Here is a 19421-nt window from a genome sequence, read left to right as displayed (position 1 = left end):
CTGCTATTTGCTACACTATCTTCAACAGCTACACACACACAGTCTGTAAAGACTTTTTTTTTCCTGCAGTTTCAAAGGATGCAGGAATTAATTTAGTGCTGAGCTACATATATGCAATGATTCTTGGTCAGCATTACCCAAATTTAATCCTACCTATTTTATATATATTTGTTTTCTGAGAAAGACAGAAGCTTCATTCTCTTATCATTAGTAATAGTTTTGGATAAGAATATTATTATTTTTTTAAAGGAACACATATTCTCATACTTACTGAAGGGAAAGGTAAAAAAACAGTTTATACTTACTTGACTCAGAGAGACTGGGATTTATTAGCTTGTATTGAAAGTATGAGGACAAATTTCAAATTACCTTTTGTTTTATTGAATTAGTTGGGAACTATTAAGGAGGGGAAAATACTGATGAGTGTTTATAATCCATGGTCTCTTGGATGTCTTAGGTTAGTAATTTCCTTGAAACCAATCTTCTCGTGTTAGTGAGAAGATATTGTGCATTATGAATACATGCCTTAGTTTGCCCATATTGGTACATTTAAAAAAATACAGATCTCAGTAGCTCCTAGCTTCTTTTCACAAATACATGCAGAGCTGCAGCACCCATTTCATATTGATTGCTATAAAGTGATACACAGAGATATACTTGGTATTTGTGCCTCCTTTCAACAATGTAGTTGAAATTTTACAATGCTTTAAAATAAATATGGTGGGTATCCTGTGTACAGTTTTGAGGAGTTTCTGTACCAGATGGGACCAGAGTTACCTTTGCACTATTGAATTATTGAATTATGTATCCTGTAGTTAGAACAGCACTGGAGTTGTGCAGACCTGTGACAGACATTGGCACTTAGATTGCCTTCATTCCCACAGAATATAGGTAGGAAGGGTCACAGATAACAAGGGTGCAAAGCAGGAAAGTTCCACTGCTGGAACTACTGGCAAAACAAAGAGCTTTCATATAATCATCATTGTTGTCTAAATCCTCCCTTGTTCATCTTCACTTCTGACTTTCTTATCTCCTCAGATCCCTCTTGTCCTATTATTGTGATTTCCCCATTGCTATTTCCTTGATAATCTAACGGCTCTGTGGAATAACATGTTCCAACTTACTGTTTTCATACTTAGCCATCTTGGCTGACATAATGATATAGCAAGTAAAAGGTAAAATTAAAATTAAACTCATTGGATTATGAAAAGCACTATTTTTTCTATAGGTACAGCTATACAAAACTTCTGTTTTCATATTGATCTGCTTAGCACTCCATTTATTTTTTGAATGAGCACTGTATTACACTATGCTCTACTTTTTTTTACTTTAGACTTTTAAACATTGTTATTTTACAGAATACCTCCTAATGTTATGTCATTCAATCCTACCAGACCAAATGTCCAGTTGTGTGAAGTAGAAGTACTGCTAACTTTATCAATTGTAAACTTTCAAACATCTCCTTGCTTTATTATGATTATTACTCTATTTTGGAACTGGGTTGCTATTAGTTTCAGCAGAGCCTTCATTTGGCCCTTAGAAATCAAGTAAGTTAACATGTGCTGGGAGCTGTAGAGGGTGGACTTGCATTTTGAATCATAGGATCGTAGAAAACCATGTTGTAAAGGACCTCAAATACCATCTGATCCAAACTTTCTTGGCAAAATCACAACCTAGACAGATGGTTCAGCACTTTTAAAAGTGTCCAGTGTTGGGAAACCCACCACTTCCCAGGGGAAATTATTTCAATGATGTGTAGTCCATGTGTCCACTTTTTTTTTTTCCTGTATGTGTGGGTTTTTCTTCCTGAATTTCTCTCTGAATTTCTTAGGATCCAGGAAAAGTAAAAAAATCCTTTCTCTAAGATTTAACTACAAGCTATATTCTGGAGTAACAAGAAGATAAACAATAAATTCAGAGCTATATTTTAAAATACTTTGTACAAATAACATGCTGATGGAAAATACCCCATTTAGTTAGCTGGGGAGGTAGTCAGGAGACACTAAATAATATTGAAAACTAAAGTACTGAGTATGTCAGGTAATAAATAAGAACGAGTTTTCTGGAATACAGAGACATCAGACACAGGAGGTTTTCAGTGTACAAAGCTGCCATATCCTGTCACATTCTGTACAGTATCATTCAGTCTTTACTTCTTTACCAGTCAGCACAAACAAAACAGCTCTGAGCCAGAGTGTTCTTCTCTCACAAACAATCCAGGTAGTTCCCTCCAATTATTTATGTCTGGAATGGTAGCATTTGTCTTCTCTTTGCTCCGAGATAAATTTCTCAAAGCATTTCTTAATAATACCTGTTTCAGAATTCTGCATTTCATTGTTGTGAAGTCTATGTGCATTGTGAAGTGTAAGTCCATTCATTTTTCTGTACCACATATAAACATAAAAATGGTCTTGTTTTGCAAGTATGATGGGACACAGATATGGCTGAAAGGTAAAACTGGCAGTATAATTTTAATGTATTGTGAAAAACATAGGGAAAGCAGGAAAGTGATACATAATATTTTCTGATTTTGGTGCTTGTAGAGTTAAGTCTGTGAGTCGGTGAACACTGAGATGTATAGAAATATGGCTCTCTGTTATTCAATGCATTACCAATTCACACTTTGATGCTTTGGTTTGTAACAGTAAAGCCAGGAGATGTCATGTCATTAGATCTTACTGCCCTTGAGTGGATCAAATTAAGCTCAGTAGTAGAACAAATAATATCATGGAATTGTATAATTACTAGAGATTTACTCCTGCCTCACTAAGGGGGCAGTGTCTAAGTGAAAAGGAGTCAATACAAGGTTAGATGCAATGCAACATAAAGCTGCACTCCACCCTCTCTTCACATGCTGCATTTTCAGGCATATACACAGACATTTCTGTTTTGTAAAGCATTCTCTGAATATGGTGAGAAGCCTGTGGTCTCCAAATGAAGTGGGATTTGAGGGAAGTAATGTAAAAAGGCCAAGTCTTATCCTTTGCAATGCAAATTAACACACTGAATTTGTAGAGTAGAATAAACTAGACCAGACTGTTATGTGGTCCAACTGCCTGAGTACTTCAGGGCTGACCAAAAGTTGTTAAGGGCATTGTCCAAACACCTCTAAAACATTGAAAGGTTGCCTGGGACATTGATCCCCTCTCCAGGGAGCTGCTCAGTGTTTGACAACCCTCTCCTAAAGAAATGCTTCCTAATGTCAAGTCTGAATAGCTGTAAACAGGATATCTTGAATTAAGAATATAGACTATAATTTTGGTCATTTGTGATATTTCTAGAACAAAATATAGTGATCAGAGGAATTTTTAAAAGCAGAAATTATTTTTATTCACAGCAGTTAAACAAATCCAGTGCAAGGTCTTAAAACCCTCTCTGGACCCATCCACATTTTTCAGCAAAACAAAGTTCTGTCCAAAAAGCTTCTCTAATTCTGCTCCAGTCCTGCTGGTTTTCTTCAGCAATGTTGGATACTGCTTGTGAGGAAGCCAGAAAAATGTTTAGTTCAGGTCATTAAATAAGTTTCTTCCATGTAGGGGAATTAGAAATATTTTACAATTTTTTAAACTTTTGTGTGCAAGTCACTTATTCTTGCTGACAAAGTAGAATGAAATAAAATGCCATTCAAAAGGCAAGGAGTTACCGAATCTCTTTGAAAATTCCTGTCAATGGTCACATCCAGGTATGATCGGTGCAGGGGCAACAACTCCAACATCAAGGCTCTGTGTCCACCACAAAGGACATGTCTGAGGTTGGATCAAGTGGCAGTGCAACTTGATCTAGATGAAGTGTGAAATCGCAGCACATGCCTGGCAAATTATCCAGTGGCAGTGTGTTAGCCAGTGGCAGGGTGTTTCTGAAGGCTCTCTTTGGGCTGGATGCTTGTGGGCTTACTAAGGACATGCAATACTCGCCTGATAGACACTCTGCTGCTACTTAGTTCCTTCCAATAGATTTTTAAACGAAATGGGAGCTGCTACAGTGAGCTTGTACAGATTCATGGGTGTGGTGTTTTTGCAGTAGGCTCATTAAGTCAGATTTGCCTTCTGGTGGGGACACAGCGTAAGGCTGGGGTACAAAAGCAAGCACAGCCACGGTCACTGGGCGTTGGGATACTGCCACTTGTTCCAAATAGGCGCCGATATTGAGGTAACAATTTATAAAGACATTGCTAAAGAGGTAGGTCTAGGTACTTCACTGAAAGCATGGGGAAAAGGGACATTAAGAAGAATGTAATGTTAGTCCCTGTTAACATCTGTTTTTCTCTTATGAAAGGTTCTTACATTTTATGTTTTCCTAATCATCCATTTTGAGTTCAGAGACAAAGTTTCTCATTTCATCTATTTGATCCATTTGGTCCTTTTAGTTTATTAATTTATTTGGCATCTAACTGGACACAATGTAGTTTGAGTTTTGTGATATGAAGAACAATTAAAATGAGAGAACAGTGCTAAATTAAGCATTTTGGCTCCAATTCTGTGTAACTTCTACAATAGTTTCTACTGATATAAAATAAGTAGCAGGTTTTTTTGTTAAATGGAGTAGTCTAGACTTGAATATGTCAGTGTAACTGAATTCCCAAATGGGTGTGAAATTGTGTCATTATTTGTTAGTGTTTTATAAATGCCATAATTGGTTATAATGCCATAAATGTGTTAATAGTCTTTTGTAATGCTGTAAATGGTTAAACAAAGTGGCAGAGAATATCTGCTTATTGCACAACCACCTGACGTTGAAAGTAGATACAAATAGGGTGGAGGACAGTATTTGAATTCAAAATTATCACAACGATAGTAATGCCTAAAAAGATTGAATGTGTGTCAGAAAAGAGAAGTGAAAGATAATGAACTCAGGGATAATCAGCTAAATAAAAACAGGATGTCGAAACAATTGGCTTCATAAATACGAAGGAAAAGGTCTGGATAATGGATCAGAGTTGATGGCAGTTCCATAAACTCCTTAGTCACCATTAAACCAGTGAGAATTCTGTCTGATCATTACCTTAACTGAAACACAGGCTGGATATAAGGCTCAGAGAGCTGAAACCACAGCATGCACAGAGAAGAAGAAAAGCATGGAGCATTCTGCAAAAATAAAACTTTTTTGTTTTGAAAGAGTGCATATATACAGTAGAACATCTTCATAGCCCTTAATGTTTGTAAAGATCAGCTCATCTAGCAGCGAGTTCCAAAAATGGAGTGCAGGCTCCCACAAACCTCATCAGATCACATCCAGGAGGAAGTGATTTTGTTACTGCACAGAGACTTCTACTGTATTCATTACAGCCAACAATATCAAAGGAGTGTACAGTAGCATGAGACAGCTACTGAGCATTTCTTTCCCCATAATATTTCCATGGATAAGACAGTATAACTAGTAATGTATTCCCTAAGGAAATTTAAAAAACAACTTTTGCTACTGTAGGGTTTTAACATTTCAAAAGCTCCCTCATATTTCTAGGATATTGTATCACTGTGAAATGTGAGTAGCTGCAAATGGTTTTTTGTCTTAGTCTGGAATTCTTTAATTTCCTTCTCTTCATGCATCTTTCTCAGTTTTCAGTGTGACCATGTGACCTGCATAATGTTATTGTCATGTACACAATATATACCACATTCAAAAAAAGGAGAATAACATCTCGTATCACTAAAGTGTGTCATTATCTGGCACTCAGAAACCAGCAGAGGAACAGCATGCCGTGTGTAGCAGGGACATGAGTGTCACTTCTCAGCTCTTGCTGCCCACGTCGCTGGGTCTGGCAACTACGGGAAGAATTGGTCCCTGTCAGGCGAGCAAACATCAGCATTAATTACAACTGTGAGATAATTTGTAATGTTTCTTTATGCTTTTGTTAAGTTTCCTTTTGTGTGACAGTAGGGACTGACGTTTATTGCAGGCCTTTATTTCCATCTTTATTCTCCACTGCATTCTGAATAGTTCTCAGAAAGTCAGCATGAAATATGGATACATTCCCAGACAGTACAAAGCAGAGGGGGAAATAGGAGGAGGTGGGAAAGATACCAAAAATCAGATGAAAAGAGCTTCAAAGATTCTCTTCCCTCACAGCTAAAGTTTCTAAAGGATCAGAAGATGAAGCAAAATATTAAGGTCATCCTACGAATAACCACGCTGGATACTGGAATTGGATATCAAGGATGGACTTTAGAAAAACCGACCAGGTGTTAAGTGGTCATAGCTGTGGCGCGGCCTGAGCCGGGTGTCGCCTCAGGCGCGGTCCGGGCACTGCAGCGGCCGAGCGAACGTGCACTGGACATCCCCAGCGGAACGGCGCCGCAGCCGCGGCACCGGCGGCGCGCGGGCCCCGGGATTTCCCGCGGGAACCGCTCGGCACGGAAGTGACGCGCGGGCGGGAAGCGACGGCGGCGGCGGGGCGGCCATGGACAGCCGCCTGCAGGAGATCCGCCAGCGGCAGAAGCTCCGCCGCCAGCTCCTGGCGCAGCAGGTACGGCCCGAGCGGCCGGGCGCTGCGGGCGGGGGCCGGGCTGGGCTGGGGGCCGGGAGTGACTTTGTGTTTGCCGCCGTGCAGCTGGGGGCCGAAAACGCGGACAGCATCGGCGCCGTGCTCAACAGCAAGGATGAGCAGCGGGAGATCGCGGAAACCAGGGAGACCTGCAGGTCGGTGATGGAGGGCGGTGGCTGTGCGCTACTGCGTGCTCGATAGGAGCACTGGCCCGGGAGGTGCGATGGGGTTGCACTCGGTGAAAGGAAATTCAGTAATCAAATCAGAGCCGCGACTAAGGCGAGTAGGGTCTAGTTATTCTCGTCTAAGAGGAGATTGGAAATACAGGTTGGCTTTTGTTTCTGGTGTGAAAAAGCTACTGTGTAGGAAAGCCGAGATCTGAATTTAGAATGGGCCATTGCTTGGGTCCCAGAGCCTTCATGCTTGTGCTAAGCACAGTTCCGGGCAGTTCAGTTCGAAAGTTCTCATGAAACTACGGATACGTCTAGGACAGAGCATCTACTGCTTATCAATTCTTACATATGTGTGAACAGGCTTAATTTTGTAGACAAATTGCTCTGACGTAAAACAAGCTGTACCTTCTAAAACAGAAAAATGAGAAATGGAAGGGAATTAGCTTAATTCTCTGGATATACTGCATTGGTTAAAATAAGCTGTACTTTTGAGAGCAGAAAAATGAGAAAGTCAAAGGAATTACTCTTTTCAAGAGTTGTATTCTTAATAAGTTGTGCTGAACTCAAATATACTGAGAGAGGAATAGCTTTTCATGTATGATGTTTTGAAATCGTTTCAAATATGTAGCATGCAGACAAGATATATTATCAAAGATTCCTGAACACTTCTCTTTGGAGATGGAAACTTTTTTACTAGGATTTTTTGGCTTTTCATAGGGCTGCTTATGATACTTCTGCACCAAATGCAAAACGTAAATATCCAGATGAGGGAGAAGCTGATGAGGAAGAGATTGAAGAATATAAGGTAAGAAAAAGAGGAAAAAGTTACTTTTCTCTGGTGTCGTGTCCCTGAGGTACTTAAAAAATTTGTGTGCCTGTTAAAATAAATGTGATGTGTATACATCCTTTAATATGTATGTTCCACAGTGGCATCTCCCTTTATGCCTTCCACTGCAGAAGTGTAAGAGAGAGGACATAGATGCTATGTGGTTCACCTCAGGTGTGACCTAGGTACATTGAACTGTACACTCACCAAACTCCAGTGTGTTGTTAAGGAGGCTTAATTAGTGCTGCTCCTCGGAGGAGGCAGGCCTGGAAGTAAGAGTCCACAGGGAACAGCACTGAGCCATGGCTGGCTATAGGAGGAAGCAGTAAAATGTATATGTGCTTGGGAAAACGTGGAAAGAATTTCATTGTGTCAAAAGGAAAGCCTGTGGTTAGCAGCAAGCACAGGCCATGGGCTGAGACAAGGGAGGCTGAGAGTGTCTTCTGGCCCATCTCTGCAGTGCCAAGGAATGCACTTCTGGATGAGTGGAAGCAACAAGGGATCCTAAGGGAATTGGAAGTAAGAGGCTTGGTTCGGGATGTTCTTTTAAGTGTCCAAAATGTCCAGGAAGAGTTAGGTAAAGAAAAACAAACCAAAATGCCTCCATGGTCACTGATGTGTAATACTCTCATCCTAAAGCTATATGACAGCTTTCTCCTCATGTGATGTTTTGGCCAAGATAAGAGATAGAAAGAGCTTAAACAAAGGTATGACTATGATACAGCTGTCTTTATGATTTGGTCTGAGATCTGGTTGCAGTGTATGGCCTCCTCCCTTTTTTCCATGTCCTAATAACCTTGTTTCTGTGGTTAAATCAAATCAATGTCAGTGTGTTTATGAAATAGTTCCGTGTCTGCTATTCTCTTGGATGCCTGAAATAGTAATTTTTAAAATACAAATCCTTCATCATGTTACATTTGTGTTCAGGTTTGTAATTCTTCCTGTAATAATGCCTACCTTTTATCTTACTAAACCAAGAAGTTAAAGTATGACAGGATGGTTTTTGATGGTTGATTTTGAAAGTCTTTCTGTGAAGAGACAGACATTATTTTTAACATGATAAGTGTTAGTCTGTATATCCTGTTTAGTAAAGGAATGGTCACCATGAGTTAGAAGGCTGTTTGTGAAGCAGTGTTTTTATTCTTGCATTAGTGATCAGTTAATATCAATTAATTTTACTTCTTCACCACGTATATGGTTAAAGAACTAAATTTTAATTACCTATAAAGTATAGGTGGGTAAATTACTCAGGTTGGTAAAGTACATGAATCTTATAATTAAGATTTTCTTAATCATTGTGGAGAAGACTTACCCTGAGGTGGGCTGTGACCACTTGTAAGTGGCCAGACTTTTTCTATATTGTTGAAATGAAAGAATATTTTAATAACAGTAGCTTAGACAAAATTCAGTCGAGCAGATAAACAGACTTAAGAAACCTGAAACCTCAGAGTAGAACATCTATTGTGGAGTCATCAGCTGTTTCCTGCAGGCATTGCTAATTCTCTATTGGCAAGGAGATAAGAACAGTAAAATTCCATCTGCATTTTCCCAATCTCTCTGAGTCTGCTTAAATTTAGTCCTGTAATATGAACTCATACTGGATCCTTAAGGTGTCAAGCCCTGTTGTATTGTGTTTAATGCAACTTAGACAAAAGCAATAATAGACTTAACTAGAATTGTTGTGGACAAGTTTTTCAAGTTTGCCAGTTTTGTTTGGAAAATTAGAGGCATTTCTGATGTGAAGGGACTTGTGTCTGTACCCCTGACTTGCAGTGTTGAGTTCTATATGATGGGATCAGGTAATTCTTCTGAAATTATTTAAAATTTCTGTGCCCTGGCTTCAAATTTGTTGGAAGTGAATATACCCTCAAACCTGCGTGAGAACAGTTTCTAAGATAAAAGGTGAAGTATTTTACTTTTCTCAACCATGTAGGAACATCTGATGCAAAACAAGAAAAAAATCAATGTGTTTTAATTTTGGTGGGGTTTTTTTGTTTGTTTTGTTGGGTTTTTTTTGGTTTTTTTAAAATTTCTATGTGTCTGGTTTTGTTTTTTTCTGTAGAATAGGTGTGAATTTATAGTGGTAATTCTTCATAAGGCCCAGGCTGATGTGAGAACAAAGGGCAGCATTGACTCTAGTCTGGCAGCTTGACTCCAGTCTTGGAGCCTGGCTCTGCCTTGCCAGCCTTGGGAGGTGGGTGATAGGAAAAAGATGCACTATTGGAAAAATGAATAATGGATTTTTTAAAGTCAGAAAGTTCAGTTGTGGTTCTGGAGAGCTCCTAAAATACTTTTTTCTTGTGGAATTGTAACAGTTGTCCCAGGGTTAATTGGGTTCCATGGTCTGTATTTGGAAATGAGATATAATTGGGATTAGAATCTCTGCTGCCACTGTGAGGCTTTTCACCACCCTCTGGGAGCTGCGAGTGCTGTTCCACCTGTTGCCTTCCCCAGGTGATTTGACTCCATGGTTTGAACCTGTTTGAGTGTCTGGTGTGGGGAGTACAAAACTGCTTGTGGTTCTGTTTTGCTATCTGCTTAGAGACTGCCCTGTTCTACTTGGTTTGTGCAAGCAGAGACCTGCAGGCTCGGGATGCTTCCATGCCATTGTTGTGGAGGCTGAAGGAAGCTTACTTGGTTGATTCATGGATTCCATGTATCTCCAGTCATTTAAAACAAGCTATGTTGGAATATTGTGGGGCATTTCTGTTTCCCTAATGCAGCAGCTCTATAGCAGATGCTTTGGAAAACACAGATGATTAATGTACAAGAACCTTGTATCTTGTGTTACTGCTGGTGTCGTTGTGTCTCTGCTGTGATTGTGTCCTTTCCCTTTGAAAGTTGGTGGTGTGGGCTTTTGTTTGTGACCACAAGACTTTTTAAATTATTTATGAAGGCGAAATGAGAATTGGGATCACTCAGGTGTCTAACTGGTACTTGTCATCAAAAGACAAAAGATGAAAGAGGGAAACAGATGTAACTTATGATGGCATAAGCATTTTTAGTAAAACTCAGGCCTTCAGCTTTTTTTTTTTGGCCCGAATAACACTTGCTGCTGCTGGCTGTACATTTCTTTTCCTTGCAAACACTCTTGCTGTTTCTGATTGCAATCTTTTTTTTTGATCTGGTTAAACAGACAAGCAAAAAGACTGTGTATCTCTAAGTTCATCACCTGAATAGGGAAGAGGAAGCTGTGACCTATCACATCAGACATTTCAGAAGTTGGCCTAAAGCTCCACCTTGGAAATAACAGAAGCTTACTTGAAGATTTTGACATTTAGAGGGACCAAAACTGGGAGGGACAGCACTTAATTTTTTATTCTGCATTCAGACAGCTTATGTAGCATAGGGTAAATACAGCTGTAACAATATGGCAGATGTTATCAATTTAGTAGTTCTTCAGTTGTACTTCTGTGTTCTATAAATCTATTACTGGGTTGATCCAGGATTAGTGCAAAGGTAGAAAGTGATGTGAAGTGAGTCTGTTCTCTCTGAGTTCTGTGTTGGATGTTCAGAGTATGTCAGTGTAACAGATCTCTGAATCCCAGAAATCTGTCGAATGAACAGTTGGTGGCTCTCTAGTTTTAATATAAATTCTGGGGCTATAGAAGAAAAATGTTAAAGTTACATTTAAAGACGGTCCAGATTAAATACTGACTTGTACCATAAGATGTTTCTTCAAAGTGTGGACTTTGCTAAGGCTGGAAAGTAAGAGATGACTGTGTGGATATAAATGCTCAGTAGTTTTGCTGCAGAAGAACATCAACAAAATATACACTTTCAGTCCAAAAAATAAAAGTTCTGTGGGACAAAAATGTAAAGTTCTATACCTTGTAAAGAACTGTCAGAGGCTGGAAGTGAAGGGGTTCTTACTTCTTCCTTCTTTCAGAGGCCTTTCACAGTAACACTTTCCTTGTTAGTGAGAAAGGTGCAGATTTTTTGTGGAACAGGTAGTTTTTTTTCCCCATTCGCACAGTGGAGCTGGATCTGCTGTTTGTAGACAGTCCACTTCTCCTTATGATCTGCTTCTTAAGGAAAGGACAGAAACAGCTTGATCTCGTATGCACACTTGTAATACCTGCTTTATTTCCAAGGATGAAGTGGAGCTGCAGCAAGATGAAGAAAATCTGCCCTATGAAGAAGAGATTTACAAAGATTCCAGTACCTTTCTGAAGGTGAGCTGCTTTTGCAATTGGAAATGTAGTCAAAGCTGGCCTAGTTGTCTTAAACTGTTTCTGCAGCTGATGGGGTCTGAAATACAGCTTTAAAGGCTGAAGTAGTGGCTCGGAACTCACGGGTACAGAAGTTGCCTGTGCCAGATCTGACTGTAGCTGGTGTTTGCATTATTCTGAGGGACCTTGCGATGGGCTGCAGGAATGGTGGGCCAGGTTTGGAACTAAAAGGATGGTCTTGACCAGTGAAACTTGGAAAGGCATGTTGAAAAGATAATCTGCTCCTTTCTCATTTATCAGACTAACAGATACAATGTGTCTGTGTATGTCCAGTCATCTCCTGTTGCTCTCACTGAACTTCTTCCTGTTCTCCAGGGCACTCAGAGCTTAAATCCACACAATGATTACTGCCAGCACTTTGTGGATACAGGACACAGACCCCAGAACTTCATCAGAGACGTTGGTATGTCACAGCCAGTTACTGTTTGAAGATGACTCATTTGATTCAATAGCTTTTCTTTTTCTTCCCCTTTTGTAATTCCTTACAGTTTCTGGGAACTGTAGATACACAAACTCTTCCTAGTTTTTTGTCTCAGTGTGCATAGATATCATTATAGGCGTCTACATGAATGGTTTTATTTTCAGTTACTTAGGAGGTCATTATTATCAAGGCTGCTCTTACCCTTGGTTTTACTTGGAAGTATTTCACCAGGAAGGTTTTTTTTTCCAATCTAAGTTATTTTGATTCCAGAAAGTAGAAGAGTTTAATGAGATCTTGAAACCTCTGGAAGTTTACAGTTCACCTGTGTACTGGGCTGTATTGCCTCTTACAAAAGTAAAGTATGGGAAATACTGACATTGAAGTCAGGAAGCAATATGGATAATGTGTCTCAGCTAAATTATGTCACTGCTCCTTAGAATGCCCAGGTTTAGAGGACGTTGCTTTTCAAGTTTACATGTATCCAGACATAACTTACTCTGAAATGATGCTACACTGGGCCTGAACTTAAACTTGCTAAAACTAAGGCACGGTTTGGTCCTGTTTCCCAGAATAGGTGCCTGGCATTTGTTTTTTAAAAGGAGCAGAACTTCTCCCTCTGCAGTTTTATGCAACAATTTTCTGTATTTTATTAAGCGTAAGATTGCCAAGGCAAGGGGGTTTGTTATTAGATGGCAGCCCAAAGAGGTTTGGTTTGCCTCCAGAGGCTTCTAGTTTATTCTTCTCTATATTTTGTGAATGATGCTGTGAAACACATCTGGATGTTTTTAAAGAAAAATGGGCTGTTTTGACTCAATTGGATCTTTATCTCAAAAGCCCTTGGCCTTCAGAGTTATGTACTTGAGGCAGCTCTACACTATTCTTGGAAATGAGTCTGGAGAAACAGCAGCCCTTGTTTTGTGCCATGACTTCTCTGCTGTGTCATGGGTGGGGAAGGGACAGGACACAGAGCAGGTGTTGGTGTGGAGATGAACCCAGGTGCAGCAGCAGCTGGGCCAGAGCCTGCAGCAGGGCTGAGCTGTGTCCAGCTGCACGTCGGTTTCTACACCATGACCACTACTCTGCTGAGGTGCTACATGTTAGTGAACGTGGCCCAAAGAAAACAAGTGGTTCTAAGAGAACACCCAGCTGTATCTTTCTGATGTTGCTGTTGGAAAAGAGGGAGAGACCTGTGGGTCTGTGTTTGGTTAGTTTGGGGGTTTTTGTTGAAAATTCTCTTGTGTCTATTGCTTAACTGCTGCTGCTGCCAAGGGGTTTTGGACTCACAATGGTTGGAAGCAGCACAGTGGTGGAAATCAGGAGAACCCAGCAGTAGCTTTAAGCTGTTTACATATGTAAGGAGAAGAATGAAATAACTTTGGGGTGTGTTGTGCACAAGTAGCAAGAGATAATAAAGATTAGGTACTTTGCTTTTATCATTGCATTCCTAGGATTGGAACTCAGGAAGTTTGAAGTAAAATAAGGAGAGAGATGAAGGGTTCATAGGTTTGGGTGAGGCTTTTTCCACCGATTTATTAGTACCATTCCAATTTGTACTTTTAAATGAAGGTGAAGCCTTTGGAATAACTCCTACTTAAATAGAAGTGATACTGCTTGGGAAGCAGGAATGGCACTTTGTTGGTTTATGCTGAACCTGCTGCTGGCAGTAGCAAACCCATTGTCTCTAAGAGAGAATGAAATATATTTCAAAGTATATTTTCCTTTTTACAACATTTGCTGCAAAAGATCTAATGAGGGTTCTCTCCTTCGCATTCTGTGCACACAAAAGGTTGGAAAATGGACATCATAAAGCTAAATGTAGGAACGTGTTTGGATCTTCATGACTGCCACCACAGCACCAAATCTCAGTGTGAAGGTTGCCTCAGGGAATCAGCCACACCCCAGGTGCCACTTTGGAAACAGCTGTCAAAGATTACACAGACTATGCTGTGAATTAATGTTAATTAGATCTTTATAGAAATTTATGGATGTGGGAAAGCCAAAATAAGTTCTTTCATCATTCTGGCACTTTAAGTTTAAATTAAAGGTTGTTTCCTTCTGGTAATGTGAGTTGTGAATTCCTGATCCAGTGCAGTGCTCTAGAGAAGATCAGAGCATAGACACTGCATTAGTAACAGCCCTGATTAGCTGGGTGAGGGCAGGAGGCTTTTGTCAAGTACTGAGTGAAAAACTGCTTTAAAAGGTTTGCTTTGTTCTAACAAAAATTAAAATGAGGCTAAGTATTAACATTTGGACCTATTCAGAATACTGGACAATGCTTAACTGATAGAGATTTACTCTGTTAAGTAGTTGTTAACTTCATGTTTTCTTCTTCTTAGGCTTAGCAGATAGGTTTGAAGAATATCCAAAACTTAGAGAGCTCATCAGATTGAAGGATGAGCTGATATCTAAATCTAACACTCCTCCCATGTAAGTGTTCTTGTGGAAAATGCCTTTCTTCTCCAGACCTGTTTGAAGTTAGCTGTCTGCTTTGCAAATCTCTATCTTCAGCACCTGCTTGGAATTTACATTTTCTCTTTCTGTTTGTGTATACTAATGAATCAATTGAAGCATAGAAGAATAAGATCACTCTGATTTTGTTAGTTTAATGTAGATGTTTAATACAGTGTATAAACCAGATTTGCTTTCCAGTGTGTGATTATTTATAGTCTCTAAAGCTTTGATTTTTTTAAGACCAGATTGTCAACTGCAGGCTTTAATTTGGGAACTAAGAGAATATCATGTGGTGGTGAATGTCATGTTATCGTGTGGTTTATGATAACAAAAAGAGCTTTAAAAAAACTGCCTCTTAATATAACCTTAGCTTTTCTTGTAGCAGCTGGTTTTTGTATAGTGTTCAGCTCTTATCTCAGTGTCCACATCAATAAGTTGTTATTTTGGAGTTTAAGACAAAGATGTTTAGGCTGACTGAAAGTCATTTGTCCTTATTTTTGCTGAATGTCAGACGCAGCCTCAGTGTGCGGGGTGTTACTCCAGGGATTCAGACCTCTCTGAACTTAACTGGATGCCTGTCATGTGCAGTAATCTTGATCTGTACCACAAAAATCCACCTTGTTTACTGAGAGTCACATAAAATCCTATTAAATAGTTGTCTGGACAACTGAGTGCAGACTGCAGAAATTCAGCCTGCTCTTTTAAGCTAGATATGTTTTAGTCATAAAGTACAAAATGGGGAAAACCAGTAATCAAATGCTGCTATCTACACATGGAATCTTTTCCACACACTTTTTGGGAAGGGGAAGGTGGTGGTCTGTTGATCAGCTTTACTAAGGTTAAAGGAGTTTAGGGGAGGGCAGTGTAATTTTTTGATAGTGATAGAGCAGTGAGTGGTATGAAGGAGAGTTGTAAGAGTGTGTGTGAGCATGTATTTAATAGAATCAATGACAGGGGGGAATTTTGTTTGGTACAAGAATAGAGAAATACATGTATACTACATAAAAAGTAACAATGTTTCCAGTACTTAGAATCTTTGGAATAATTCTAAAAATATGCCATTTTCCCAGTTAGCCAGGCAGTGAGTGTTTGCTTCTTAAATGTTTGTTTCTTCCTATTATAGTCCACGGGTATACAGAAAGGGCAGTGAGTTGGTATTGTTGTACAGTCTGCATGGTTATCTGTTTCCTGCTTGCTAAGTTAGAAGCCTAAAAACTGCTTATTAAGATTACTTAAAAAACACAATGCAATAGCATCCAGCCTCGATTAAGTGAGGATGTGTAATGGATCTCCTCTGGATTTAGAGCATTTGAGATGTACAACCCACCCAGGAGATCCTGGCTGCACAGAAGTGCTGTGTGGAGTGTAGTTCTCAGGCCACTGTTGCACCTTGTCCAAGCATCTGGCATCTTCTGTTTAAACAGGTATTTGCAAGCAGACTTGGAAGCCTTTGATATTAGGGAACTGAAGTCCAAATTTGATGTGATTCTCCTGGAGCCACCACTGGAAGAATATTACCGAGAGACTGGCATTACTGCCAATGAAAAATGCTGGACCTGGGATGACGTAAGTACCTGTTTTGCTCTGAAGAACATTTCATACATTTGTTTAAGCAAATAGTTTCAGGGTTTAATTTAGTAAATACAACTTTTTGTTCTCTCTGAGCCTGGCTGAAAACTTGAACCTGGTAATAGTGGGTTTTCTCTCTGCCCTTACCTTCACTGAGCTCGCTGATTTTTGGCTGTTAAAATACAGAATGTCCATTGAAAAGATTCCCTTGTTTCTTTAAATTCTTGAGATTATTTAGGCATGCTTTTTAGCATGCTGGTCTTCTCATTAAAAGTGCAGATTAGTTTGCTTTAGAGACATTCCTCCATTCTCCAAGTATTGATTGGGTAGGAAATTGCAATGGTCAAACCAGTAATAATCCCTAGAAACTTAACAAAATAGATAAACCTCACTTGTGGAAGTTTTTCTCTTGTATTTATTCAAAAATGATGCCTGGCAGTGGTGCCCAGAGAAAAAGCATTTCATCCAAACAGAAAAACTGGAGTGTGGGAGGAGGCAGGACTCATCCTCCTAGTGTGGAGATACTTCTTCTTAGAATGGCTCCTATTGCATTATTTTTCCTTGGAGTAGCATTGAATGAAGCTTGATTTGATGTGTTGGCAAGTTAGAGATTAATCCTTTCAACTTGTGATGACTAACAGATGCTTTGCATCAGAAGTTATTTCATGTTGAATGTTACTCATTTGCCATTGTTGAACCTCTGTTCTCATAAATTCTAGCTGCCTTTCCTGAAAGTGAAAATGGCGAGAATGTCTTTCCTATTTAGTGATGGGAATTAAGCTGAGATGTTGAGAATGTCTTCACAACCTTCATATAAGTACTTACAGAAAGGAAAAGAAACAGTACTGTTGCTTCTGTATTAGATATTTTTGCTGCCAGTGGAATGATAAAATGAAGTAGAGATTTGAGGAGAAGATCATGTGGGTTGTGTTGGTCTTTTAAGTCTAGAATTTCTTACACAGGTAGAATTTCTGTTTGAGATGGTTTCATGCCAGCCAGCAGCCCAGCCCCAGGCAGCCACTTGTTCACTCCTCCACCAGTGGGATCAGGGAGAGAACTGGAAGGGTAAAAGCTGGAAAACTCAAACCTTGAGACAAAGACCGTTTAATGGGGAAAGCAAAAGCATGCACACAAGCAAAGCAAAACGAGGAATCAGTTTCCTGTTTCCCTTGGCCTCCATTTGTGCTTCCTGATGTTTTCTGTGACTATGCCTGAAGACTTAGTATTCTTCCTGATGCAACTGGGGATTTGTATTTAATTCAGAAATGCTTTTATTGCACTTATTACTACTAGATCATGAAATTGGAAATTGAAGAAATTGCAGCCCCAAGGTCATTTGTGTTTCTGTGGTGCGGCTCAGGCGAGGGTCTGGATCTCGGCCGAGTGGTAAGATGTTGTTTTAATTCAATTTATCAGGGACAGGCTTAAGAGTTTATTTTTATCTTTGACTTTTCCCTGTATAGAATTCTCTGCCCTAACTACTGAGAGATGTTTTGTTACTGTGTTAGAGGATATGTGATTTTAAATGGCATTAACTGTTTAGATACTGTAAACGTCCAGCTGACTCATGGACTATGTGAGGAAGGATAATTCCTTGGGGTCGTGGTTTTGATGTATGTGTGTTGACAGAGGAGCAGGTTGCCAAGTTACAGCTTTTTTAACAGAAGTCTCAGTAGTTTTCTGCCAGAAATGTTCACACTAGCAGAAAAGTCCTGCTGTTTCATAAATGGAGATACAATTGTCATCTTTCTGCGTGCCAGGGAAATGCTGCTGGTGTTGGGGATGCTGCACTAAAGAATTCCCAATTGGCTCCTGCTGTGCTTAAACATTCTTAATTTAGTTCAAACAGTGCTTTCCATGAAAATAATTCACAGACAACTGTTTAAGGGCAGCCTGTGATACTGATCTGTTTGCTTTGGCTGGTGTTTTTTGGTCTGAAGTCAGCTAGATAGATTGGATTTGGTCATAGACAGATTTATAGTAGCTGGTCAGTCCTTGAATTAGAAAAGTCAAGGGCCTAAGTGAATATTCAGTTCAGGTCACTTGATGTTTTTGTGTACTGTTTTACTTGTTTATAACATTTAGTGTCTACGCAAATGGGGTTACAGAAGATGTGAGGACATTTGCTGGATTAAAACAAATAAGAACAACCCTGGCAAGACAAAGACTCTAGACCCCAAGGCTGTCTTCCAAAGAACCAAGGTAAAGGATTAGCTCCATTCTTCCTCTGTTTCCATTCTGCCTCTCTGTGCTGATGACAGCACCCAGTGTTGGTGACAGGCTTGTGAGAAAGCCAACAGGAGGACTTGCAAGTTCTGTTCTGCAAAGTACATTTATGGAACTAAAAATGTGGAACTTATGGAACTAAAGTTTATGGAACTTCTATTGCTAACTAAACTTGGCAATAGAATTTGACTAATGTCAATGTCAAAAGAAGTCTTTTAAATCTGTAGATTTTAACTGAATCTATTAATAAAAAATAAGTATAGAAGATCGTCTATTGGTTCTAAATGCACACAAGGTGTGCACCCAGAGCTTGGACCAGAGAGAGGTCTGGGGGAACCAGAGGATCTTCTGCCTTCTTGGAGGTGAATGTATAGTACAAGTGACAGAATGGGTCAGCTTGGTTTAACCAACCCCTTTTTTTTAAGGTGCTTTGTGGGGGATGTGTATGGAAGGAGTTGCAGAGAAAGTGTTGTAGTTTGCAACTCAAATGTCTGTTGATGAGAAACTTAGAGAAATGTAAACGGGACTCATAAATAATTGGTTTGGGTATATGTGAATGTAGCTGCAAGTTTACTGAGTACAGAGAGCTGATTGGCAATTTATTAATTTCAAGTTGTCAGTGAACATCAGGACTCCTTCCTCATTCATTTATCATTCATTAGCATTAAACATCCTCAAGTCTGTCTCAAATTGGCCATTGTTAGGAGTATAAACTTCCCTTTAGGATATCTGGAATCTTTCTTTGACTTGGATTTACATTAATCTGAAGTTTGTTTGAAAGTGTGTTGTATTAGTTCTAAATATTTATAAGTATAAATATTGTGTGTTTATTGCATATAGTATTGCAAATATGTGCAGTTTGCTCATGAGGGCAAGGTTAAAGCTAACACAGGAGGATCTGAGGGGACTTTATGTCTCTGTTTAGCAGAGAAATAGTTCCTGGTATGGGGGAATTCCTGTGTTTATTGTGGGAGAGTTGAGCTGAGGTCCCTGTTTGTGATAAACACTGAAAATGGAGTGAGTTTGCTCTGAACAAATGAAC

At 39.5% G+C, this 19421-nt stretch overlaps 1 protein-coding gene across 2 annotated transcripts in view; it reads left to right on the top strand.

Annotated features, from left to right (window-relative positions):
- The window catches only part of METTL14 (methyltransferase 14, N6-adenosine-methyltransferase non-catalytic subunit), a 35911-nt gene that overhangs the window by 12408 nt on the left and 4082 nt on the right, over positions 1-19421 (top strand). Inside the window, exons 2-11 of one of the 2 annotated variants that reach the window (XM_021554981.3) lie at positions 6067-6179; positions 6282-6463; positions 6548-6636; positions 7372-7459; positions 11575-11655; positions 12028-12115; positions 14470-14560; positions 16009-16150; positions 17447-17539; positions 18239-18355. In XM_021554981.3, the coding sequence (XP_021410656.2) occupies positions 6398-6463; positions 6548-6636; positions 7372-7459; positions 11575-11655; positions 12028-12115; positions 14470-14560; positions 16009-16150; positions 17447-17539; positions 18239-18355 (855 nt within the window). In that variant the 5' untranslated portion in view covers positions 6067-6179; positions 6282-6397. Of the gene's footprint in view, positions 1-6066; positions 6464-6547; positions 6637-7371; positions 7460-11574; positions 11656-12027; positions 12116-14469; positions 14561-16008; positions 16151-17446; positions 17540-18238; positions 18356-19421 lie in introns of both variants that reach the window. The other variant, XM_031504676.2, reaches the window with a different exon arrangement.

Source organism: Lonchura striata, chromosome 4, assembly GCF_046129695.1.
Source record: "Lonchura striata isolate bLonStr1 chromosome 4, bLonStr1.mat, whole genome shotgun sequence".
Lineage (NCBI taxonomy): Eukaryota > Metazoa > Chordata > Aves > Passeriformes > Estrildidae > Lonchura > Lonchura striata.
This window is presented reverse-complemented; position numbering and strand designations above follow the sequence as displayed.